The 26,520-nt window shown below is 40.7% G+C and overlaps 1 protein-coding gene across 1 annotated transcript in view; it reads left to right on the forward strand.

The window, feature by feature from the left end:
• The window catches only part of LOC129819479 (opioid-binding protein/cell adhesion molecule homolog), a 402,819-nt gene that overhangs the window by 254,994 nt on the left and 121,305 nt on the right, over nt 1–26,520 (forward strand). Inside the window, exon 3 of the mRNA XM_055875784.1 lies at nt 11,774–12,009. Coding sequence (XP_055731759.1) covers nt 11,774–12,009 — 236 coding nt within the window. The remainder of the gene's footprint in view (nt 1–11,773; nt 12,010–26,520) is intronic.

A 26,520-nucleotide genomic window follows, 5' to 3' on the forward strand; every position in this document is an offset into this window, starting at 1 on the left:
CATCTGCACGCACAGTGAAGCGAAGACTTTTGGAGGATGGTCTGGTGTCAAGAAGGGCAGCAAGGAAGCCACTTCTCTCCAGGAAAAACTTTAGGGACAGATTGATATTCTGCAAAAGGTACAGGGATTGGACATTTGAGGACTGGGGTAAAGTTATTTTCTCTGATTAATCCCATTTCCGGTTGTTTGGGGCATCCGGAAAAAAGCTTGTCCGGAGAAGACAAGGTGAGCGCTTCCATCAGTCTTGTATCATGCCGACAGTAAAGCATTCTGAGACCATTCATGTGTGGGGTTGCTTCTCAGCTAAGGGAGTGGGCTCACTCACAATTTTGCCTAAGAACACAGACATGAATAAAGAATGGTACCAACACATCCTCCGAGAGCAACTTCTCCCAACCATCCAGGAACAGTTTGGTGACGAACAATGTATTTTCCAGCATGATGGAGCACCTTGCCATAAGGCAAAAGTGATAACTAAGTGGCTCGGGGAACAAAACATCAATATTTTGGGTCCATGGCCAGGAAACTCCCCAGACCTTATCCCATTGAGAACTTGTGGTCAATCCTCAAGAGGTGGGTGGACAAACAAAAACCCACAAATTCTGACAAACTCCAAGCATTGATTATGCAAGAATGGGCTGCCATCAGTCAGGATGTGGCCCAGAAGTTAATTGACAGCATGCCAGGGCGGATTGCAGAGGTCTTGAAAAAGAAGGGTCAACACTGCAAATATTGACTCTTTGCATCAACTTCATGTAATTGTCAATAAAAGCCTTTGACACTTATGAAATGCTTGTAATTATACTTCAGTATTCCATAGTAACATCTGACAAAAATTTCTAAAGACACTGAAGCAGTAAACGTTTTGGAAATTAATATTTGTGTCATTCTCAAAACTTTTGGCCACGACTGTATATACAAAGTATGAGGACACCCCTTCAAATGACTGGATTCGGCTATTTCAGCCACACCCATTGCTGACAGGTGTATAAAATCGAGCATACAGCCACGCAATCTCCATAGACAAACATTGGCACTAGAATGCCCTTACTGTAGAGCTCATTGACTTTCAACGTGGCACCGTAATACAATGCCACCTTTCCAAAAAGTCAGTTTGTGAAATGTCTGCCTTGCTAGAGCTGTCCCGGTCAACTGTAAGTGCTTTCATTGTGAAGTGGAAACATCTAGGAGCAAAAACGGCACAGCCGTAAAGTGGTAGGCCACACAAGCTGACAGAACGGGACCGCCGAGTGCTGAAGCAGGTAGTATGTAAATATTGTCCTCGGTTGCAACACTCACTACCGAGTTCAAAACTACCTCTTGAAGCAACATCAGCACAAGAACTGTTCGTCTGGAGCTTCATGGAATGGGTTTCCATGGCCAAGCTGGAGTGGTGTAAAGCTCGCCGCCATTGAACTCTGGAGCAGTGGAAATGCGTTCTCTGGTGTGATGAATCACCTTTCACCATCTGGCAGTCTGACGTACAAATCTGGGATTGGCGGATAGCAGGAGATTGCTACCATAATGCCAACTGTAAAGTTTGGTGGAAGAGGAATAATGGTCCTTAGTTCCAGTGAAGGGAAATCTTGACGCTACAGCATACAATGACATTCTAGACGATTCAGTGCTTCCAACTTTTCTGTTTCTGCGCTTTCCTATTTCAGCATGATAATACCCTCATGCACAAAGCGAGGCCCATACATAAATGGTTTGTCGAGATTGGTGTGAGCAACAGCATATATTGTTTGCCTGGAACTGAGGATTTGTGTAGTTTCATTAGATAAGAAATGGATTAATTTACCTGTCATATAGCCAACACATTCGAGGTTGGGATTCAATCTGATCGCACAATGTTGACGATGCACTTTTTAAAGGGATAGTTGGAGATTTTGGCAATGAAGCCCTTTAATTACTTCCCCAGAGTCAGATGATATCATTTGTATGTCTCTGTGTCCAGCAGAGGTTGGAAAGTGAAATTATTTCTCAATCGTTTCATTCTGAACACAACCACACATGTTTTTTGTTCCATTCCACTGTTCTGACCAGCAAAATAAAGTCCTGAACCTGTTCTGACCAGCAAAATAAAGTCCTGAACCTGTTCTGACCAGCAAAATAAAGTCCTGAACCTGTTCTGACCAGCAAAATAAAGTCCTGAACCTGTTCTGACCAGCAAAATAAAGTCCTGAACCTGTTCTGACCAGCAAAATAAAGTCCTGAACCTGTTCTGACCAGCAAAATAAAGTCCTGAACCTGTTCTGACCAGCAAAATAAAGTCCTGAACCTGTTCTGACCAGCAAAATAAAGTCCTGAACCTGTTCTGACCAGCAAAATAAAGTCCTGAACCTGTTCTGACCAGCAAAATAAAGTCCTGAACCTGTTCTGACCAGCAAAATAAAGTCCTGAACCTGTTCCAACCAGAAAAAGTAACCAGAACCAGAAAATATTTATTCCGTTCCTTTTAACCTGTTTTTTTTACATTTAGCTCATTATATTACAATAGAGTAGGCAAGCTAGTTGTTTACATGCGTGATGGAAAGACAAGTGTAACCAAAGGCGCAAGATGCGGTTGGGGAGAGAGCAAGAGAGGGTTGAGGAGAATGCTTGAAGTGCTGGGCATCTTGTTATAACGTGCATTATCTAAATTAGCTCCACAGAATTATACCTAGGAGGAGCAGGTTCTATGGAGGAACTTTGAATGTCCTTTGAGCTAGAGAAACCTGATAACTAGGCCTATAGTATCCTTAACTGGCATTGGAAAATGTAATCCATTCTTCTTTAGCTAATTAAAAATCTCTCTCTCGATCTTCTGAATCACAGTTGTAATGTCAGTAGGGAGGGGCAGGTAGCCAAAACACTCAGACACACTGGCAAAGATTTTCAGCTTGCAGGCAGACACTGGAATACGTTTCTGAGTGACAGAGTGAGGGCTTTACATAAGCGCTTTGTTGCATTCTTTTGCCTGGGATGTAAAATAATGTTATTAGCCGGTTCCCATGCTTTTAAAATAATGGTTCTGTTTTCCGGATGGATAGGTTTCGTGTTCTTTTTCGGTTTTTGGTTCTGTTCCCTGAACCGCTTCCAACCCCTGGTGTCCAATATGAAGGATGTTAGCATTAATAACTAGCATTTGAGCAATGACTGGAAGTCTACAGAAACAGCTAGCATTATTATTATTGTTATTATTTTTAGAAGTTACAGTTACAGTCTTGTCTCATCGCTGCAACTCCCCTACAGACTCGGGAGAAGAGAAGGTTGAGAGCCATGCGTCCTCCGAAACACGACCCTGCCAAGCTGCATGACTTCTTGACACACTGCTCACTTAACCCGGAAGCCAGCCGCACCAAATGTGTCGGAGGAAACATTGTCCAACTGACGACCGAAGTCAGCTTGCAGGCACCCAGCCCACCACAAGGAGTCGCTAGAGCACAATGAGACAAGGAAATCCCGGCCGGCCAAACCCTCCCCTAACGATGCTGGGCCAATTGTGTGTCGCCTCATAGGTCTCCCGGTCACGGATGGCTGTAACACAGCCTGGCATCAAACCCGAGGCTGTAGTGACACTTCAGCACTGCAATGCAGTGCCTTAGATCGCTGCGCCACTCAGGAGGCCAGAACAGCTAGCAATAAATTACCTGTAAAAGTCAATCATGCTTCAATACGCAATCAGAATGAATCCCAGCGCAAATGAAAATGTGACGTCAACAATTAGCCACGAAACGTCCATAGATATACTTGCCACGATTATTAATAATATTATGGTCATTCTGATTTGAAGACACACTATGGAAGTTTAGATGCTAATTGTTCATGTCAAATGTGTACTTGATTGTTGGCTATATGGCATATATATGAATACATTTCTTATTTCATAAAATGACAAACATTTTCAGTTTCATGCAAGCATTGTATGCTTTTGCTCCTGAGTGTGGGGAGGTGTGACCCTTTATGTTTCATGTTACATAATATACGCCATACAGCCAGCATTCATATACAGTATATGGAAGTTTAAGGAAGTTTAGTCATGTTTACATCAAATTTTGACTTGAATGTTGGCTGTATGACAAATATGTGGGAAGGTGTGCCCCTTTCTGTCCAATGACATCATTGCTGGACATGTTTTATGCAAGTCAAAATTTGGTCACACTTCAGAATAAGGAACACATTTTAAGGTACTATGTCCGTATTAGTCCCGTTTCTTGTGTATCTTGAATGAATTAACAATTAATATGTATTTTTTATGGCTAACAATGATGTTATTAATGATTGACCAGTAAATTGACTTACAGTATAATGTTTTTATAAGACAATACTTAATTAAGGCCTAATACATGACTAATAACATAGAATAAATACTTATTAGCTACGTATATACACACTACTAAGTAGTGGCTAATAGGTGTACCTTAAAATAGTGTTACTGTGTTTTCTTGTCAAGTTGCTGGTATTATAATGTGTCCTTAAAAAAATAGATAATTTGAATGGTAAAGTTATGTGATACTCACAACTCATCCTGTGGTATGAACACATGAATTAATGTAACTATACTTAAGGTGTCAATACACACTCTATGAGGGCATATGACATGGTTATGACACCCATCATTTCATTCAATGTATTAATGTGACACAGAGGTTAGTAAATTACATAACACCCTGTTATAACATCTGTATGTAGACTGCATGTACTAACATATGACATAAGTTGTCATGCAGGCTATATGATAGCAGTTGTTATTAACAGTTGACATTGGAGCATATGACAACAGGATGAACAGTAATTTTTAACAGTCATTATAACCGGTTTTATAACATGTCATGATGTGACTGAAAACTATTGAAACCTACTTATGACGGCTTATGACAAACGTTATAATGTGTTATATATCTGTTTAACGTCAATTATCTAAAACGCGAAACTGATATTTTATGTTGTGCCCGCCATCGGTTGAGACACAACATGCGTTGGAATACAGGGTTGGTGTCATTCTGGAGCTGATAAATGTACTAAAATGGGAATAAAATTGACATGTCAACTTTTAAATGGTACCACAAAGATGGTTGGAGGTCCACACATCGGGGAATTTTGACTTGAATGGGAATATTTTTTATTATGTCAGCCTTCCATAGGAAATCTGTTGCAATCATATAGTAAATATAGATAATAGAATAGACATTCCCATTTTAAGTTGACATTCAACGTGGGTGGACCAGTGGCCATCTTTGTGGTAGTAATTGAAAGTTACAATTTAAATTCAATTAAAATTTAAATGGTGAACCAGCTAAATTGCAGAGATCTGAAGGGATAGGTCCATTCTATGAATCTCTATGATTGAAATGACAACCACCCTGTATTCAAGACCATGCTGTGTCTCAAACGATAGCGGGCACTACACAAACACCCCAGATCATGTAAATTAGGGTCTGAGCTACAACATATGTGAAAATGAAAAATAAATCGGAGTTTACACGTTTTAAGATAATTGACATTAAAGGTTCTAAAATTACAAGTTTTATTTAAAATATATATTAACACAACATGTAAAGTGTTGGTTTCATGAGCTGAAATTAAAGAGCCCAGACATTTTCCATATGACAAAAAGCTTATTTCTCTCAAATTGTAACGACTTTCGTCGGTGGAAAGAGAGGAGGACCAAAGCGCAGCGTGGTACGTTTCCATATTTATTGGAATACTTTTTCAATACGAACAAAAACAATAGACAGACGAAAACCAATGAAGCTACAGTCCTGAACTAGTGAACATAGAACACATGAACGCACGAACAGGAACAATCACCCACAAACCAATAGTGAAAACAGGCAACCTAAATATGGTTCCCAATCAGAGACAACGTAAAACACCTGCCTCTGATTGAGAACCATATCAGGCCAATAAGACAAACCTAACCTAGAAACATAGAACATAGACTATACCCACCCAGCTCACGTCCTGACCAACTAAATAAAGACAAAACAAAGGAAATAAGGTCAGGAACATGACACAAATGTTGTGAAGAAATGTGTTATTTTCCTGTTAGCGAGCACTTCTCCATTACCAAGATAATCCATCCACCTGACACGTGTGGCATATCAAGAAGCTGATTAAACAGCATGACCATTACACAGGTACACCTTGTGCTGGGACAATAAAAGACCACTCTAAAATGTGCATTTTTGCCACACAACACAATGACACAGATGTTTCACGTTTTGAGGAAGCATGCAATTCTCTGTTGCCAGAGAATTTATAAATAAAGTAATAATAATAAAGCCCTTTTGTGGGGAAAAACTCATTCTGATTGGCTTTGCCTGACTCCCCAGTGGGTGGGCCTTCCTCCCAAGTGGGTGGCCCTGTGCCCTCCCAGGCTCACCCATGGCTGCCCCCCTTCCCAGTCATGTGAAATCCATAGATTATGGTCTAATGAATGCATTTCAATTGACTGATTTACTTATATAAATTATATAAATGTATATAATTTATAAAACTTACATACATTTCCTTATATGAACTAACTAATTAAAATCGTTGAAATTGTTGCATGTTGTGTTTGTATTTTAGTTCTGTATAGTTTGTTTGTAAGCTTTTAAATTATATCAAACTCAAATGTTAATCTTTGTGGGTGATGAAGGCGTGGATGTCTCATGGTATCATGGGGTATGCAAAATGGGTGAACTTTGAGCACCTCTATCTCCGGAATGTTTGGGAAATTAGGTTTTAAAAAAGTAACTTTCTGACCACATCTACCGTTGGGAAATATGTATAGAAAATTTTGTTCAAATCAAAAGGGCTGCGGTCAAAAAGTGATTGAAATCAAATGGAATGACTCTTTTGTTTGTGAATGTAGTCATTGCCAAGCGACGTCAGAGTGTCTGAGATCTGAGAGCTGTTTAATCTTGTAGTTGTCATTGGTTCCAATCCCCTTGCCTACACTTCTGCTGCACATTAGCACTCATGGTTAATTAGATGCTTCTTTATAGAATGTCCTGTGAATAAAATGTACTCACTTGCTGTGTTGTTGTCAAACTGTTTCTAATTCTTAAAGAGGGCTTTTGTCTGTATTGCTGCAGAATCCTTATTTTGCCTTCTTACTGTAGTTTATCAGAAACACAATTTGTGTAGGCATTGTACTATTTGAACTATACTGGAGTCACAAGATCTGATTTGTAAAAAAAAAAACAATGTTCAATGCCCATATAATACTTCCAACCTTGGGTCATTCGTTGCATTTCAAACATTCTGTACACTCTTCACATCTCCATGTTTTACTCTGTTAACACCCATTTAATCCTCTCTTGGAATGCTGATTGAATGGGGTGAACACAGAGAACACAGTGAATCTGACAGTTTTTGCTGTCAGCGGTTCACGTTGACACCCACCATTGTACTGCGAAGCAAAAGCCATGACACAGGGTTACAAGCGGCTCTGACAGCTATCATATGTTCCCTATCATTAATTGTGATATTACAGTAAGATGCAGTGAGAATGTGTACACATCCAACACTGCTGAACACCCAATAAATAATGTATCATAATTTCATGCCTTGCTTTTTGAAGGAAGAGCAGTTTGCACTGAGTATACAAAATATTAAGAATACCTGGTCTTTCCAGGTGAATCTAGGTGAATCCATCTATGATCCCTTATTGATGTCACTTGTTAAATCCACTTCAATCATTGTAGATGAAGAGGATATTTTTAAGCCTTGAGACATGGATTGTTTGTGTGCGGTGAAGGTGAATGTGCAAGACAAAAGATTTTAGTGCCTTTGAACGAGGTAGTAGGTGCCAGGCGCACCAGTTTGTGTCAAGAACTGCAACGCTGCTGGGTTTTTCATGCTCAACAGTTTCCTGCGTGTATCAAGAAAGATCCACCACCCAAAGGACATCCAGCCAACATGACACAACTGTGGGAAGCATTGTGGAATTGTGGAATGCATCCCTGTGGAATAAATTCGACTCCTTGTGGAGTCCATTCCCCAATTAATACGTAGTATTAAAACGTCAAATTTCGAAGTTGCTCCAAACGTAAAATGTGAAAGGGTTTTTGACACCCTGGGTTACTTCTCCCCCCTGCTCAGTGTCATCCTTTATTAATTCCGAATGCCTTAGTTAAGAGTTAAGGTTTGGGATAGGGTATCACTACCACTGGGATCGAGCACGCGACCCTCGGTAGGACTATGCTGAGCAGGAAGAGTAACCCTGCGACCCTCGGAAGGATGATGCTGAGCAGGAGGAGCAACCCAGGGTGTCAAAAACACTTTGGAATGTGACATTTGGATCAACTTGAAAATTGTCCATTTGGACAAATGTGGATAAACATCAGAATCTGAAGTGAAATTGGTAAAACTGTGAGATCTTCTTGGCCCACGTACATGCATTCAAAAGCAGACCTATCAAATAGCTTTTAATGAATAATCATATCAATGGATATAATCATTGAATTAATGGCTGCAGCAACGGTCACTGTTGCTGCATAACAAATTAGGCCTAATTAGACAAAACAATCAATGAAGTCGTGCAAACGACCATTTTTTTCTTTCTTCTCAGATCTACAGTATAGCTGATTGTTTTGGGTATGCGCAAACTCAACATTTAATTTCATGTTTAAAGTGGTCACGTAGTGATGTAACTGATTTGAAAATGAATTGTGACGTTGTTTAGATTAACAATAAATGTGAAGTCTCTCAGTCAAAAAATTGAATGACTTGAGTGGCTATACATTAGTATTTCAATTACAAGAAGAGGAAATGTTCTATTCTAATGAAACTAATCGTGGTTCTGACTGAAGGCCTGTATACTCAGTAGCTCACCAGGACCAACTTTGGAGATCTCTGCTCTGTACATATTCAGCTTAATTAACACTTACTGCCAGTTTCATTAACTGCAACATGGAACAAACTTTTACAGCAAGGGTAGTAGTAACTAGTTTAAGAGAAACGGGAGGATGGTACTGTTGTCTCTGCCCGTCTACTCGGACTTCTTTAACTTCATGAAATAAACTTGAACATTGATTACAACAAAGACGACTTAGTAACTGCATACCAACAGAATGGCAGTTGACTAATGAATCTAGTGGGGATTGCTGATGGTCTACAATCTACAGATCATAATGGGAATCCATAGTCAGTTATTTATCCTGTCAGATAAAATGCATAACCAATTTTTCAGAACAAATATGATATGATGAGAGATTGCAAAGTGAACGAAGACTCACTGCACTAAAACAATCCTATAAGGCTGCATTTCTGGACAGAGCAAAGGTTGTTGGCCTTTTGTCAATAGAATTAACTTTTGTTATACTGCTGAATATTGTTATTTTGCTTTTCCTTAGGTAATACTTCAATCACATACATTAACCTTTAGCCTTAGATTTGCATTGCACGTTTGTACAGAAGTACAGTTCTCCAATTGTTTTGATATCTGTCTGCAAATACTGTCAGATACACCACTGTAGCTGTACTCCCACCCTTCCCTTTCTTGCTCTCCTCTGTCCCTGTTTAGTATGCAGTGGAAGTGGAAATGGAATTATGAGCGTTATGATATTCCTCCACTGAAGTTCATTGAAGGTTAGGCATGGAGGTTATGATCCAAAAATCTGTCCTGAATTTAAATCACGTTGTTTGTTTGTTAGGCTTCTCTCTTTTTCAAATACATGGTTCGACTGGGCTTTTCCACAGGGCCTGGTAACCGGAGAATACCAAGGATATACAAATCGGACTTGGCGTAGGTTCCCAGTGTAAATGGGAAATTTGCACATGTGCTGACATTTAAAGCAATGTACCATGGTAATTGTGACAGAATTTGTTTGTAAAATGCTAAGCATATGTTTCATTTCCATAGAATGCATGAATCACTTCTAATTAAGCCTCGTGTGTGTAATTTAGTGTTAAGTGTGAATAAAATGAATTTATGAGCAAACATTTACCACCAATCAATGGACACATGCGCAAGTATAGTTAAAATATAGGGTATAAACTCACTGAAAATGACAATCTGCGACTGGTATATCCATTTCTAAATGATACATACTCATTGATTCTTGAAGAATGTTACTTATAAATACCGCATGAGCTTAGTTCAACTGTTGTACCCCATCAGATCCCAAAACATAATCTTGTTTTACTCAATTGTTAGTCCAGGGCTTGTCTGGACTAACAGTGGAGTGCTGCATCAGATGACCTGGCCTCCACAATCACCTGAACTCAACCCAACTGAGATGGTTTGGGATGAGTTGGACCGCAGAGTGAAGGAAAAGTAGCCAACAAGTGCTCAGCATTTGTGTGAACTCCTTCAAGACTTTTGGAAAAGCATTCCAGGTGAAGCTGGTTAAGAGAATGCCAAGAGTGTGCAAAGCTGTCATCAAGGCAAAAGGTGGCTACTTTGAAGAATCTCAAATATATAATATATTTTGATTTGTTTAACACTTCTTTGGTTACTACATGATTCCATATGTGTTATGTCATAGTTTTGATGTATTCACTATTATTCTACAATATAGATAATAGTACAAATAAAGAAAAACCCTTGAATAAGTAGGTGTGTCCAAACTTTTGACTGGTACTGTACATGATAATTAAGTATATCCTATGTAACTTCATCGTTCTTACATTACACTTGATTCTGTATAGCCTTTGAACCAGTTCATAACACAGAAATAAACACATTTAAAATGACTGGTAGTTAATGACAGGATGTGCCTGGTTACAATTGTTTTCACCAGGTCCTAGTCTATTTATCAACCCTGTTATTACATGTGGATTCAATGGTAGTGGTACCTTGTACAGTAGTTACATGTAACAAGGTCATATTTTGGTTTGAGTTATTAACATGGTAACTCACAGGTGACTTTCAAACGTGTCATTACAAAACATTAGTTACACAGTGGAACAAGACAATGTGTAATAACATCAGTAGTTACACAGGTGGAATAACCTTCAGTAAGTGAATGTGTAATTACACAGTCCTTGTTCCAATTGTGTGAACTGATTCCACATCAACCCTATTATGTAACTACTAGATTATTAACACGGTTATTACTGTGATAGTTGCATAGTTATAGGGGCAACTTAATGTAAAGTGTTACCCCCCAGACTCCTAGGAAATAGCGGTGAAGAGGTTCTGGAGTGGAACTTTGTGGGAGGTCTGTTAAGTGGGTTTTGAACTTCTCAATTCAACACTCTTACACACTTACCTCTGCCATAATTAGAGGTTATGAGAAGCTATATGAAAAGGAAACTTGTTGAACACACTTCTGCCATCCCCCTTCAATGCAAAACCTCAAGGAATATGTTATCATGCAAGATGCATCTACTGTCAATGAGTATTCCTGCCCAGATTAACAGAGGAACAATCTTCAACCGTGTACATTACTTGTATTGGTGTGCCACTCTCCAGAGATAGAAGTCTATTGTGGATGTATAGCCTCACTGAGAGCTATCCTCTCTATGAAGTCAGTTATTTTATCAAGATCCTGGTGATCCTGGTGATTCAAATACTCAAGGGCATAGTATTGGTCTGAAACAAAAGCATGCCCATCATGTGGGTCCCCAGCCACAGTGGTGAAGAACATTATATTGTATAAGAGTGCCCAAGGTCTTACTTTATCAAAAATGTCATACAAAAGCCACATCCTCACACAATATTATCAGTCAGACATATCAGTCAATGAGTATCACTCGTGCTTTACAATAGAATGAACACCATGGACCACTGTAAAAATATGCTGGAATGCTTAACACTCATCCTCTTCTCTCTCTGTTTTCTCTCTTTATCTCACAGATGTACTGTGGACAGCAAGGTATCGCGGGTGGCTTGGCTCAATCGCACCACCATTCTTTATGCGGGCACTGACAAGTGGTCTCTGGACCCTCGCGTTGTCCGAATGGACAACACACCCGTGACAGAGTACAGCATAAAGATCCAGAACGTGAATGTACACGACGAGGGGCCCTACGTGTGCTCCATCCTCATGAGCAACAAACCCAAATCGTCCAAAGTGCATCTCATTGTTCAAGGTACTGCACTTTTTCTTCAGTCAGATTCAGCCCATTTTTCATAGTTCTCTTGGGGTTTGCGATTAGAGTTTAGTCAAGTTGTCATCTAGACTTACAGGGCTGATTGATATCACTGTCTTTGCATGGTAGTCAGACTTTAGTGTTGAATTTACAGATGCAATATTTCAAACTCGTGGCTGTGATCGTTTTGACTTAACCGGTGGGGAGGTATGATATATAAATAGAAGAAAAACCTTTGCCAGGATGATGTAATTAACTGGAACTCGCCAAACGTGACTCCCTTAGATTAATTGGGATTTAATCTAGGTTTCATTTCAGATCGTTGATAGGTATTGATTTGGGGGCACAGCAAGTTGGATAACCGTGCCCCAGTTTCAGAGCAAGGGCTTGCTAAATCAGCTGTCGATACCTGGACTTTTGTTATAATTTACAGTGAAATCAATTTCCCTTACGCTCAGTTTCCAAAAACAATTAGCACCACTGCCCTTTGTCGGGTTTTGAGGTACAGATCATGTAGACACACTCATTTAACATTGAATTAAAACTGAACATGATAAACTCACGATGACAGGATCTTGCATTTAGAAAGGGACCAATGCTACAACAGACAATGCAATGCAATCATAAAACAACTGATAACTGCTGGACTAGACATAATTTGGCAATAGCTATTTCTTGCTCAAGAGTCACCAAGGATTGTTTATTGTCCTGTTTGGAAATGGAACATTTTGCTAAGAAAACAATGTATTATCTGTTATTCATTAACCTTTTGAATTTAGCCCTGACACTAATTACAGGAAACATTTCTAAAATAATAGCCAGTGCATTTTATTTGAAAATATTAGATGTTCCCTAATTAGCAGTGGCATGCAGATTAAAACAATTGTTCAGTCTGTAAACCCAGAACAAATTGTTTTTTCCAACTGTAATTAACAGATCATTGATGAGAATGTCAGCTACACTGTATGATTACTCTTCATAATATATAATGAATATATTATTGTTGTTTATTATTGAAGCTTGATTTACAGATTGATTTAAATGCTACCTTATTATATTTTCACACTTCACTATCAGATTGTAAAGGTGCTTGTTTTAAGATAAAGAACACGGAGTGGCTGCGGATCCGACATTTTCTCTGACCTTTTTTTCTGAGCGCTGAAGGTCCCAAACCTTCTGCACATGTCCGGATCACTTACTGCGCATGACCAGAGAAAATTTCCAATGCCTCGCAAAGCAGGACACCTATTGGTAGATGCGTAAAATAAAACACAGGCATTGAATATCTCTTTGAGCATGGTGAATTTATTAATTACACTTTGGATGGTGTATCAATACACCCAGCCAATACAAAGATACAGGTGTTTGTCGTGTAATCAGACATGTCTATACGTGAGTAAAATAACTACCAACGATGTATCTTTATGAAGGCAAATGTATTGCTAACTTGATGTTGCTTCACATTACAAGCCACATGAGAGAGTGTGATGCTTTCCTCATGAACCCCTACATTCCCACATGCCCTCATTAGTATATGGCCAATCAGGATGCAATATGCAAATAACACCATAGTATCCTTCCTAACTCAGTTGCCGGAGAGGAAGGAAACCGCTCAGGGATTTCACCATGAGGTCAATGGTGACTTTAAAAAAATTACAGAGTTTAATGACTGTGATGTGAGAAAACAGAGGATGGATCATCAACATTGTAGTTACTCCACAATACTAACCTAAATGACAGAACAGAAGGAAGCCTGTACAGAATAAAACATATTCCAAAACATGCATCCTGTTTGCAACAAGGTAATACTGCAAATATTTGACAAAATCAATTAACTGTTTGTCCTGAATACAACATGTTATGTTTGGGGAAAATCAAATACAACACATTACTGAGTACCCCTCTCCATATTTTCAAGTATGGTGGTGGCTGCATCATGTTATGGGTATGCTTGTAATCGTTTTTCAGTATAAAAAAAGAAACAGAATGGAGCTAAGCACAGGCAATCTTAGAGGGAAACCTGGTTCACTCTGCTTTCCACCAGACATTGGGAGATTAATTCACATTTCAGCAGGATAATAACCAAAATCACAAGGCCAAATACACACTGGAGTTGCTTACCAAGAATACAGTGAATGTTCCTGAGTGGTCGAGTTTGACTTAAATATACTTGAAAATCTATGGCAAGACCTGAAAATTGTTGTCTAGCAATGATCAACAACACATTTAACAGAGCTTGAAGAATTTTGAAAATAATAATGGACAAATGTTGCACAATCCAGGTGTGGAAAGCAATCTCTTACCCAGACTTATCCAGAAATACGATGCCAAAGGTGCTTCTACAAAGTATTGACTCAGGGGTGTGAATACTTATGTAAATGAGACATTTCTGTATTTCATTTTCAATACATTTGCAAAAATGTCTAAAAACATGTTTTCACTTTGTCATTATGGGGTATTGTCTATAAATGGGTGAGACAAAAATCAATAACATTAGAACCACAAACGGCCACTGATGTTTGATTTTGTAAATGTAAAAAAATAAGGCAAAAGCTACGTCCTACTCCTTCCCTGACTTTTCCTAAATGTTTGTATTTTACATTGCTCATTTGTCCGATTTTTGATAACACAATCAGAAAAGTATTTAGCCTTTTTCCTCTTTTTCCCTAAACCTATTGCCAACTTAAACCGCCAAAATGACGTGATGTGGGACATTGGTACCTAGCCAGGTGCTAATGCGTCTCTCTCTCTCCTCACTGAATGAATGACAAATGGATGAATGGGTGATAATCCTGTACTTTACTTCACAATTGAATTTAAATTAGACCTAACTGAATGATAAGGAGGGTGAAGAGGTTGATTTAATTTAGGAAGATAATATTGATGAGTTTGTGTTATGCCTATATATCAGCTTTGACACTCATGTTTATAGCAAATAATGTGGCCGTGCTCCATGTGCGTTGATATCATTCTCTTTTAAGTTTTACTTTGTAAAAAGAAGCTGTTATGGGACCGTTTTAATTACTATGACTCTATTACTAGTTGAATGTATTGTAAGGGAAACTAAAACATGCTTACATGTTACAGTATTCCTTTAGAATAATGCAAAACATATCCTTGACTCTATCCGAGTTGATGAGCGAAGGGAAGCAAACGATGCCAGCCCACTGAATGAATGACAAATGAATGAATGGGTGATAATTGTGCACGTTACTTACAATTTAAATTAGGCCTAACTGAATGATGAATAGGTTGATTTAATGTACAACAACAATAGTGTAATGATGAGCTTTAGTTATGCCTATATTTATCAGTGTTAGTGCTCATGTTAATAATTTCACTGTGCGCCTTGTGGGTTGATACCATTCTCTTTTACGTTTTACTTTGTAAAAATAATCTGTTACGGGACTGTTTTATTTACTAACTCTTTTACTAATCATATTTATTGTAAGGGAAATGAATATGTTGCAGTAAGCCTTTAGAATAATAAAAAACATATCCTTGATTCTATCCAAGTTGATGAGCGGGAAACAACTATTTCAGTCAGCTTGCACATCGAAACTACACCTGAACTATACCAAAGTTGTAATTGACAGATGCAGGGAAAGGAGCATCACTTTATCAAATCCTCCTTCAGAGTCACATGCAGGTAAAATGTTTCTGTATAGTACCAGAAGCAGCATATTCTGCAGCTTCTGTGGCACCTACCTTTGTCTAATAACTCAACATTCAAGAGGTGGCACTTTATTTCCAAATGTCACTTTTCCAAGAATATCTGTGCTGTCCATGCGTTCAGCACATGACCACTCACCCGGCGGCATTAATCTGGGTACTAAGCAAATACTAGTAACATAATAAACTTTAAGTATGCTATTCTGTTTTCTTTTAAAAAAAAATTCTTATTTCCACAATGTTTCTTTAGACCTGCCAAAAATGAAATTATAATAGACCTCTTTGTGATGGACTTCAACTTTCAACTTTCATTTTTACTTATAGCCTAGAGTAACAAACTACAGAAAATGCTGTAATGTTCTTTGAAATAATAGTTATTTACTATTATAATGTTCCCTAAGACCTTTATAAACACAGCCAAATTATTATTATTCTAATAGCATGTATGAAATGTATTTATTAGACCTTTAGAATGTTTGTGTCATTTGCTTGAAGTGTCGAAAATTCAGCTTTCGGCCTACGTTTTTCACTAGGACTTGTAGAATTATACAAAACATATCATTGATTCTATCTAAACAAATAACTGTTGTTGTTATATTTTTACATGGATATATTTCCACAAATATTTATTCAGGCAATTCATGCTTTACAATTGTTGATGCACTATTTATCAAACGTTGGTGCTTATGTTTTGGCACCTTGCAGGTTGATATGCATCTGATGCTAAAGGGAACGCCCGGCAACGTTCTCAACGTTCTCTAGCGGGTACTTATAGGCTGAAAGACCAGGCAGTTTTAATGTTACTCCATTTTGAATTCAGGCTTTAACAAAGCAAAATATGGAATAAGTCAAGGGGGATGAATACTTTCTGAAGGCACTAACAGAACTGAATATAATAGCATAGTATAACGTTGCTCTAAGACAAAAACACCACCACATATTTCTCTCATGTGGCCAAAATTCAACAGCGCACACTGCTAGGCAAAATACACAGGTAGGCTATGTTACAGTTGAACCGAATCTGCTCTAAAATTCACTCACTGTACATCATTCAAAACAACACTTTAGGTTATTTTGAATCAACACTGTATAACTCAAGACGATCTAAATGCATATCCCCATGAAACTGATGGAGAACAAATGGTTGGAAGGCTGCATGGACGTTTGACCGGGAAGAAAGGTCCTGAAAGGTCGGTTCCGCAGCCACTGCCTAAAGAAAAATAACTCTCACACAAGGAATCAGCTTTCCCAACCGCTGTGTTTTCTGATGGCAGACCTTCGCCTGTACTTTATATGCGTCCTAAACGTGACCCTCTCAGATACTGCACAACTCTTAAGTTGGTGGCTACAACATGGCTGAACTTGTCGGGGGGCTTTTATTGTATGAACCAAAGGGACTGCAATGGAGAGCAGCGCTCTGAGGAACGCTATGTGAGAGCAAAGGTGACTCATGGGTGCTAGGACATTTTAATATTTAATATTTCATGCTGTGTTTAGCCATGAAATGCTTCACAGATGTTTGTTTTTTTAATCACATTTCTCTCCGCACCACCTTTTCTGACATCCTGCCTATTTATACACCACAGGGAAGAGGTAAGAGTAGGATTGTTCTTGTCTCGTTCATAATTACTGTATATATAGATCTTATGCTGAGTTACATTAAAACGTGTTTTTCTGCAAATGGGTGTTTTTATCCAACTTTTAAACCTCTGTTGGTAAAGACTATTTTGGATTATGATCGGCTTAGATATTGCTGTAATGTCAGTGCTACATCTATTTTGGTTGAGAATGACGCCAACTGGAAAACCATATCTTTGCGAAAACCTGCATGCACTTCCAGAAACATCCATCTGTGATATCGATCAGAAGTAATTCAATAGGGTATAAGTAACAAAGGAGAATGTACAGGAGCCCCAGACAGAAACCTGAAACTTGGATTTAACCTCAAACTTTTAATTTTGTAGAGAACACAAAGAAGTATTGTAACAAGGCTTTATACTTACAAAGGGGACCAAGGTTGTTATTATTGCAGAGGCGGCATTTGACTACATTTATCTCTCAACCATTTAAACCTGAGAGAAGTGAGAGAATCACAGTTTGTATTCACAAGATAACAATGCCACTTTCACAGAAAAGACAGACTTTATAGGAAGCCCTGGCAATTCCTAACATTCACATGTGTTTCTTAGTAAGATTTCATAGCTGTAACCTTCACCCATGCTTCTGAACCTGGAACCTCTGATATGCAAGTTATTATCTCTTGAGGAATTCTTAGTCATTCTACACTGAATAAAAATATAAATGTAACGTATAAAGTGTTGTTCCCATGTTTCATGAGCTGAAAAAAAAGATCCCAGGAATGTTCCATACACACAAAAAGCTTATTCTCTCAGATCTTGTTCACAAATGTGTTTACATCCCTGTTAGTGAGCATTTCTCCTTTGCCAAGATAATCCATCCACCTGACAGGTGTGGCATATCAAGAAGCTGATTAAACAGCATGAACATTACACAGGTGCACCTTGCACTGGGGACAATAAAAGGCCACTCTAAAAAGTTTTGAGGGAGCGTGCAAGGAACATCCACCAGAGCTGTAGCCAGATAATTGAATGTTATCTACCATAAGTCACCTCCAACGTTGTTTTAGACATGTGGCAGTACAACCGCAGACCATGAGTAAGCACAGGTCATCCACATCCTGCTTCTTCACCTGTGGGATCATCTGAGACCAGCCAACCGGACAGCTGATGAAACTGTGGCTTTGCACAACTGAAGAATTTCTGCACAAACTGTCAGAAACCATCTCAGGGAAGCTCATCTGCGTGCTCAAATCAAATCAAAGTTTATTTGTCACGTGCGCTAAATACAACAACCTTACAGTGAAATGCTTACATACAGGCTCTAACCAATAGTGCAATAAAGGTATTAGGTGAACAATAGGTAGGTAAAGAAATAAAACAACAGTAAAAAGACAGGCTATATTCAGTAGCGAGGCTATAGAAGTAGCGAGGCTACATACAGACACCGGTTAGTCAGGCTGATTGAGGTAGTATGTACATGTAGATATGGTTAAAGTGACTATGCATATATGATGAACAGAGAGTAGCAGTAGCGTAAAAGAGGGGTTGGCGGGTGGTGGGTGGGACACAATGCAGATAGCCCGGTTAGCCAATGTGCGGGAGCACTGGTTGGTCGGCCCAATTGAGGTAGTATGTACATGAATGTATAGTTAAAGTGACTATGCATATATGATAAACAGAGAGTAGCAGCAGCGTAAAAAGAGGGGTTGGGGGGGCACACAATGCAAATAGTACTGGTAGCCATTTGATAACCTGTTTAGGAGTCTTATGGCTTGGGAGTAAAAACTGTTGAGAAGCCTTTTTGTCCTAGACTTGGCACTCCGGTACCGCTTGCCATGCGGTAGTAGAGCGAACAGTCTATGACTGGGGTGGCTGGGGTCTTTGACAGTTTTTAGGGCCTTCCTCTGACACCGTCTGGTGTAGAGGTCCTGGATGGCAGGCAGCTTAGCCGCAGTGATGTACTGGGCCGTAGGCACTACCCTCTAGTGCCTTGCGGTCAGAGGCCGAGCAATTGCCGTACCAGGCAGTGATGCAACCAGTCAGGATGCTCTCCGTGTTGCAGCTGTAGAACCTTTTGAGGATCTCAGGACCCATGCCAAATCTTTTTAGTTTCCTGAGGGGGAATAGGCTTTGTCGTGCCCTCTTCGCGACTGTCTTGGTGTGTTTGGACCATTCTAGTTTGTTGTTGATGTGGACACCAAGGAACTTGAAGCTCTCAACCTGCTCCACTACAGTCCCGTCGATGAGAATGGGGGCGTGCTCGGTCCTACTTTTCCTGTAGTCCGCAATAATCTCCTTAGTCTTGGTTACGTTGAGGGATAGGTTGTTATTCTGGCACCACCCGCCAGGTCTCTGACCTCCTCCCTATAGGCTGTCTCATCGTTGTCGGTGATCAGGCCTACCACTGTTGTGTCGTCTGCAAACGTAATAATGGTGTTGGAGTCATGCCTGGCCATGCAGTCGTGGGTGAACAGGGAGTACAGGAAGGGACTGAGAAGGCACCCCTGGGGAGCTCCAGTGTTGAGGATCAGCGTGGCAGATGTGTTGCTACCTACCCTCAACACCTGGTGGAGGCCCATCAGGAAGTCCAGGATCCAGTTGCAGAGGGAGGTATTTAGTCCCAGGGTCCTTAGCTTAGTGGTGAGCTTTGAGGGTACTATGGTGTTGAACGCTGAGCTGTAGTCAATGAATAGCATTCTCACATAAGTGTTCCTTTTGTCCAGGTGGGAAAGGGAAGTGTGGAGTGCAATGGAGATTGCATCATCTGTGGATCTGTTTCGGTGGTATGCAAATTGGAGTGGGTCTAGGGTTTCTGGCATAATGGTGTTGATGTGAGCCATTACCAACCTTTCAAAGCACTTCATGGCTACGGACATGAGTGCTATGGGTCTGTAGTCATTTAGGCAGGTTGCCTTTGTGTTCTTGGGCACAGGGACTATGGTGGTCTGCTTGAAACATGTTGGTATTACAGACTCAATCAGGGACATGTTGAAAATGTCAGTGAAGACACCTGCCAGTTGGTCAGCACATGCCCGGAGCACACGTCCTGGTAATCCGTCTGGCCCTGCAGCCTTGTGTATGTTGAGCTGTTTAAAGGTCTTACTCACGTCGGCTACGGAGAGCGTGATCACACAGTTGTCCGGTACAGCTGATGCTCTCATGCATGCCTCAGTGTTGGTTGCCTCAAAGCGAGCATAGAAGTGATTTAGCTCGTCTGGTACGCTCGTGTCACTGGGCAGCTTGCGGCGGTGCTTCCCTTTGTAGTCTTTAATAGTTTTCAAGCCCTGCCACATAAGACGAGCGTCGAAGCCGGTGTAGTATGATTCAATCTTAGCCCTGTATTGACGCTTTGCCTGATTGATGGTTCGTCGCAGGGCATAGCAGGATTTCTTATAAGCTTCCGGGTTAGAGTCCCTCACCTTGAAAGCGGCAGCTCTATCCTTTAGCTCAGTGCGAATGTGTCCTGTAATCCATGGCTTCTGGTTGGGGTATGTACGTACAGTCACTGTGGGGACCAAGTCCTCGAAGCACTTATTGATAAAGCCAGTGACTGATGTGTTGTACTCCTCAATGCCATCGGAAGAATCCCAGAACATGTTCCAGTCTGTGATAGCAAAACAGTCCTGTAGTTTAGCATCTGCTTCATCTGACCACTTTTTTATAGACCGAGTCACTGGTGCTTCCTGCTTAAATTTTTGCTTGTAAGCAGGAATCAGGAGAATAGAGTTGTGTTCAGATTTACCAAATGGAGGGCAGGGGAGAGCTTTGTACGCTTCTCTGTGTGTGGAGTACAGGTGATCTAGAATTGTTTCCCTCTGGTTGCACATTTAACATATTGATGGATATTTGGTAGAACTGATTTAAGTTTCCCTGCATTAAAGTCTCCGGCCACTAGGAGCGCCGCCTCTGGTTTCCTGTTTGCTTATGTCCTTATACAGCTGACTGAGTGCGGTCTTAGTGCCAGCATCTGTCTGTGGTGGTAAATAAACAGCCACGAAAAGTATAGCTGAAAACTCTCTAGGCAAGTAGTGTGGCCTGCAACTTATCACAATATACTCTACTTCAGGCGAGCAAAATCTAGAGACTTCCTCACCAGTGTCTTGACCTGATTGCTGTTCGGCGTCATAACAGAATTCAGTGGGCAAATGCTCACCTTCGATGGCCCCCAGTGTGCCAGTGAAGTGTGCTCTTCATGCATGAATCCCGGTTTTAACTGCACCGGGCAGATGGCAGACAGCGTGTATGGCATTGTGTGGGTGAGCGTTTGCTGATGTCAACATTGTGAACAGAGCGCCACATGGTGGTGGTGGGGTTATGGTATGGGCAGGCATAAGCTAAGGACAATGAACACAATTGCATTTTATCGATGGCAATTTGAATGCACAGAGACATTGTACCGTGGCGAGATCCTGAGTCTCATTGTTGTGCCATTCACCCGCCACCATCACCTCATGTTTCAGCATGATAATGCACGGTCCCATGTCGCAAGGATCTCTACACAATTCCTGGAAGCTGAAAATGTCCCAGTTCTTCCATGGTCTGCATACTCACCAGACATGTCACCCATTGAGATTGTTTGGGATGCTCTGGATCGACGTGTACGACAGCATGTTCCAGTTCCCGAAAATATCCAGCAACTTCACACAGCCTTTGTGAAGGAGATATGTCATGCTGCATGAGGCTAATGGTAGTCACACTAGATACTGATTGGTTTTCACGTTTCAGGTAAGACCCAAATGCAGACTGTGTTGAAGTAACAATGTTTATTACAGCAACAGGGGCAGGAAAATGACAGGTCAAGGCAGGCAGGGGTTGATAATTCAGAGTAGTGGCAAAGGCACAGGACGGTAGCCAGGCTCAGGGTCAGGTCAGGCAGAGGTCAGTAATCCAGAGTAGGAGCAAAGGCACAGGACGGCAGGCAACAGGAGACAAAGGGCTGTGAGACACGGGTTTACATCTAGACACATGACAAGTAGGAAGTATACAGAGGGTATGGGGCAACAGAGGACGAACAGCAGAGGGGCTAATAACTCTGGAGCAGGGGGAAAAGGTCTCGGCTTCCGGGGGTGTAGCCGTGGGACTATAGCGGCATGCCAGCGCACCTCGCACGGTTTTGCGGAAGTGAAGTGGCCCGGACCTTACTGAACCCCTCCTGGGGGTCCTGGTACTCCACGGGAATGGCAGAGGTTCGGGGCAATTTCCAAGCCCCCAGGAAGACCTCCCGGGGCAGGCAGAGCTGATTTCAGGCAATGGGCATGGCAGAACGGGCTCCAGCCCACGATGGCACCAGTAGACCAGTCAATCGAGGGATTGTGTTGCTGCAGCCAAGAGAATCCCATTACCACAGACACCTGTGGAGACTCAATTAGCAGGAAATGGAGCGTCTCGCTGTGGTTCCCTGACACACGTAGGTTGATGGGGGTGGTATGGTGGGTGACCCGGCCTGTAGGGCGCCCGTCCAGCGCTCTAAAATTCATGGGAATGGAGAGGGGTTGTGTAGGGATGCCCAGCTCGGATGCCAGCGTAACGTCCATAAGACTCATAATCGGCCTCCGAGTTGATGAGTATCTGGAGAGACTTGGACTGGTCGCCCCACCGCAGGGTGGCATGGAGAGGGGGGCGAGTAGGGGGAGAAGCAAAATCATCTTTAAGACCCACCAGAGTACTCATTCCTATCAATGAGCTAGGTCTCTTGAAGGGACAGGTAGACACATAATGACTCACAATACCGCAATACAGTACCCATGGGATAATGGGGAAGATGGGCAACACCTGGAGGAGGGTGGAGACAAGCACAAGGACAGGTGAAACAGATCAGGGCGTGACATTGGTTTTCTGATCCACACCCATACGTTTTGTTTAAGGTATCTATCTGTGACCAACAGATGCATATCGGTATTCGCAGTCATGTGAAATCCATAGATTAGGGCCTAATGAATTCATTTCGATTGACGGTTTTCCTTATATGAACTGTAATTCAGTAAAATCTTTGAAGTTGTTGCATGTTGCGTTTATATTTTTGTTCAGTGTAACTTGTTTCTCAGCCCTGATCTCACATTGTGAGGTATAACTTCTCTGTGGCTTTTTAACATTGCGTATGTTTACATGCACACTAATAATTAGATATTAAACATCATTAGTAGTCATGGTACAATTAGACATATGGCATTAGGACTAGTATGGCATTAGTCATGTAAACACCTTACTCTGCGTTAGAGATCTTCACGGATCCACCAGTACCCGAATACTCAAGACCCGATCTGGGACCTGAGCAGATCCAGAATTCTAAATAATGTCACGGGTCTGGGTCAGATCTGATATGATTGTCACAGGTCTCGGGTATGTGTAATTATAACTGATTTGTCTGGAAGGCCCATACAGATCTGAACGTGACTGCAGCAGAGAGAGAGAGAAAGAAATTAGCTATCTTAACTAACTTCTCCCAGTTTGATGCAGTCCATGACAGGTACTACGTAATCATATTTGATGATAAATAATCTAGCTATAGCAGCTATTACTCTACTCCAGCGCGAGTCGGCTTGGTTGGTTACTGTCCATCCCCTGCCTGCCAGAGTGTCACCTCTCCCTCATCTCACGCTTTATCAGCTCTGGTTAATAAATTATCTTAAAACATGACTTTTCTGCTGCTTCCCTCACTTGGATCGTACCGGGTCTGGATCCTACAGGGTTGATTCGGGAACGGTACGTACGGAGAGGGTAGAACATTTATTTTGATTGGGGATTTCCTGAAGTCCCATCAGGAAGCCTGATTTCAGTTGTGTCCATGTAAACAGGATTATTAGTGGAAATCATTCTTCTTGCAAAACATGTAAACGTTGAATCAAAGTTTATATTAATGACTACTCACAATAGTAATTTTATTGTGTGCATGTAACCATAGTTATTATGAAGTGTATTCTATAAAGTCATAAAATGGATTACATAAAACCACAGAAGGCAGAATAGTGCAAGATTATTAAAGGGCACACCTCAGGAATTTCATCAACAAAAAGCAATTTTACAAAGGCATGTATGCCTACTACAATAAGCATCGTATTGCACATTACAAGGTATTTCATGCTACCCTTACATTGAAAGATGCTGAACCATGCATATTTCATACTGAGACACTCTCCATACCTGATCCAGTTGTCTGATAGCCTCTTTCAAAGGAAACCCAATGAACTCTTACTAGCAACCTCCTACGCCAGACTCAGACGTGCAGTGCTGCAAACCAGTATGACAGAAGAACACATCATGTGCTTGTAGATGTTTTAGAAATGCGTAAATGCATGAGCAAATGTTGTCTAAGTTATTATTTAGACAAACTTCTACACATCGTGGACGGCTAAACATCAACATGATATACATCAACATGGTCTATGCAACTCAATAGCAAGGCTTTAGCTCACTTAGCTAATGGAACATTTCAGCCTAAGTGCACTCACTGCAGTTTAGGTTGTGAGAGGGATACATTGGAGTTCCTCAGAACTGGCACCAGGAAGCTAGGAAGCTACCTTTATGGCAGGAGAGCGAAACATCAGAAAGTCTATGGGGACAGTACTGCTCTAGTCGTCCTTCTGGCCCCTGCAGGCAATCCCCTCTACCACCTCCAATGAAATGGAGATCCATGTTAACCTGCACAGAGGGAAGGCCTCCAGAGGCAAACATCAATCAGCAAATTGACCTTGTCCACTGATAACCCCAGGAATAAGGCACCTGTAAAGCTAAAGATGAGCCAACCGCATTCATGACACAAATCACATTTAATTTTATTGGTCACATACACATATTTAGCAGATGTTATTGCGGGTGTAGCGAAATGCTTGTGTTCCTAGCTCCAACAGTGCAGTAATATCTAACAATACACACAAATCTAAAAAGTAAAAGAATGTAATTAAGAAATATAGAAATATTCGGACTTGCAAAGTCGGAATCGTGAGTATAAATAAATATGTACACTACCATTCAAAAGTTTGGGGTTACTTAGAAATGTCCTTGTTTTTGAAAGAAAAGCACATTTTTGTCCATTAAAATAACATCAAATTGATCAGAAATACAGGTTAGACATTGTTAATGTTGTAAATTACTATTGTAGCTGGAAATTGCTGATTTTTTATGGAATATCTACATAGGCGTACAGAGTCCCATTATCAGCAACCATCACTCCTGTGTTCCAATGGCACGTTGTGTTAGCTAATCCAAGTTTATCATTTTAAAAGGCTAATTGATCATTAGAAAACCCTTTTGCAATTATGTTAGCACAGCTGAAATCTGTTGTTCTAATTAAAGAACAGTAAAACTGGCCTTCTTTAGACTAGTTGAGTATCTGGAGCATCAGCATTTGTGGGTTCTATTACATGCTCAAAACGACCTGAAACAAAGTCCTTTCTTCTGAAACTCGTCTATTCTTGTTCTGAGAAATAAAGGTGAGAAATTGCCAAGAAACAGAAGATCTCGTACAACGCTGTGTACTACTCCCTTCACAGAACAGCGCAAAGGCTCTACCCAGAATAGAAAGAGGAAACTGAGCAAGAGGACAAGTACATTAGAGTGTCTAGTTTGAGAAACAGACTCCTCACAAGTCCTCAACTGGCAGCTTTATTAAATAGTACCCGCAAAACACCAGTCTCAACGTCAAAAGTGAAGAGGCGACTACGGGATGCTGGCCTTCTAGGCAGAGTTGCAAAGAAAAAGCCATATTTCAGACTGGCCAATAAAAAGAATAGATGAATATGGGCAAAGGAACACAGACAGTGGAGAGAGGAACTCTCCCTAGAAGGCCAGCATCCCGGAGTCGCCTCTTCACTGTTGACGTTGAGACTGGTGTTTTGCGGGTACTATTTAATGAAGCAGCCAGTTGATGACTTGTGAGGCATCTGTTTCTTAAAGTAGACACTCTAATGTAGTTTTATTCCAGTTTTATTGCTTCTTTAATCAGAACAACAGTTTTCAGCTGTGCTAACATAATTGCAAAAGGGTTTTCTAACGATCAATTAGCTTTTTAAAATTATAAACTTGGATTAGCTAACACAATGTGCCATTGGAACACAGGAGTGATGATTGCTGATAATGGGCTCCTGTATGCCTATGTAGATAGTCCATTAAAAATCAGCCGTTACCAGCTATAATAGTCATTTACAACATTAACAATGTCTACACTGCATTTATAATCAATTTGATGATATTTGAAAGGACAAAAAAAATGCATTTCTTTAAAAAACAAGGACATTTCTAAGTGACCCCAAACTTTTGAACG

This window comes from Salvelinus fontinalis, chromosome 2 (genome assembly GCF_029448725.1).
Source record: "Salvelinus fontinalis isolate EN_2023a chromosome 2, ASM2944872v1, whole genome shotgun sequence".
Classification (NCBI taxonomy): Eukaryota; Metazoa; Chordata; class Actinopteri; order Salmoniformes; family Salmonidae; genus Salvelinus; species Salvelinus fontinalis.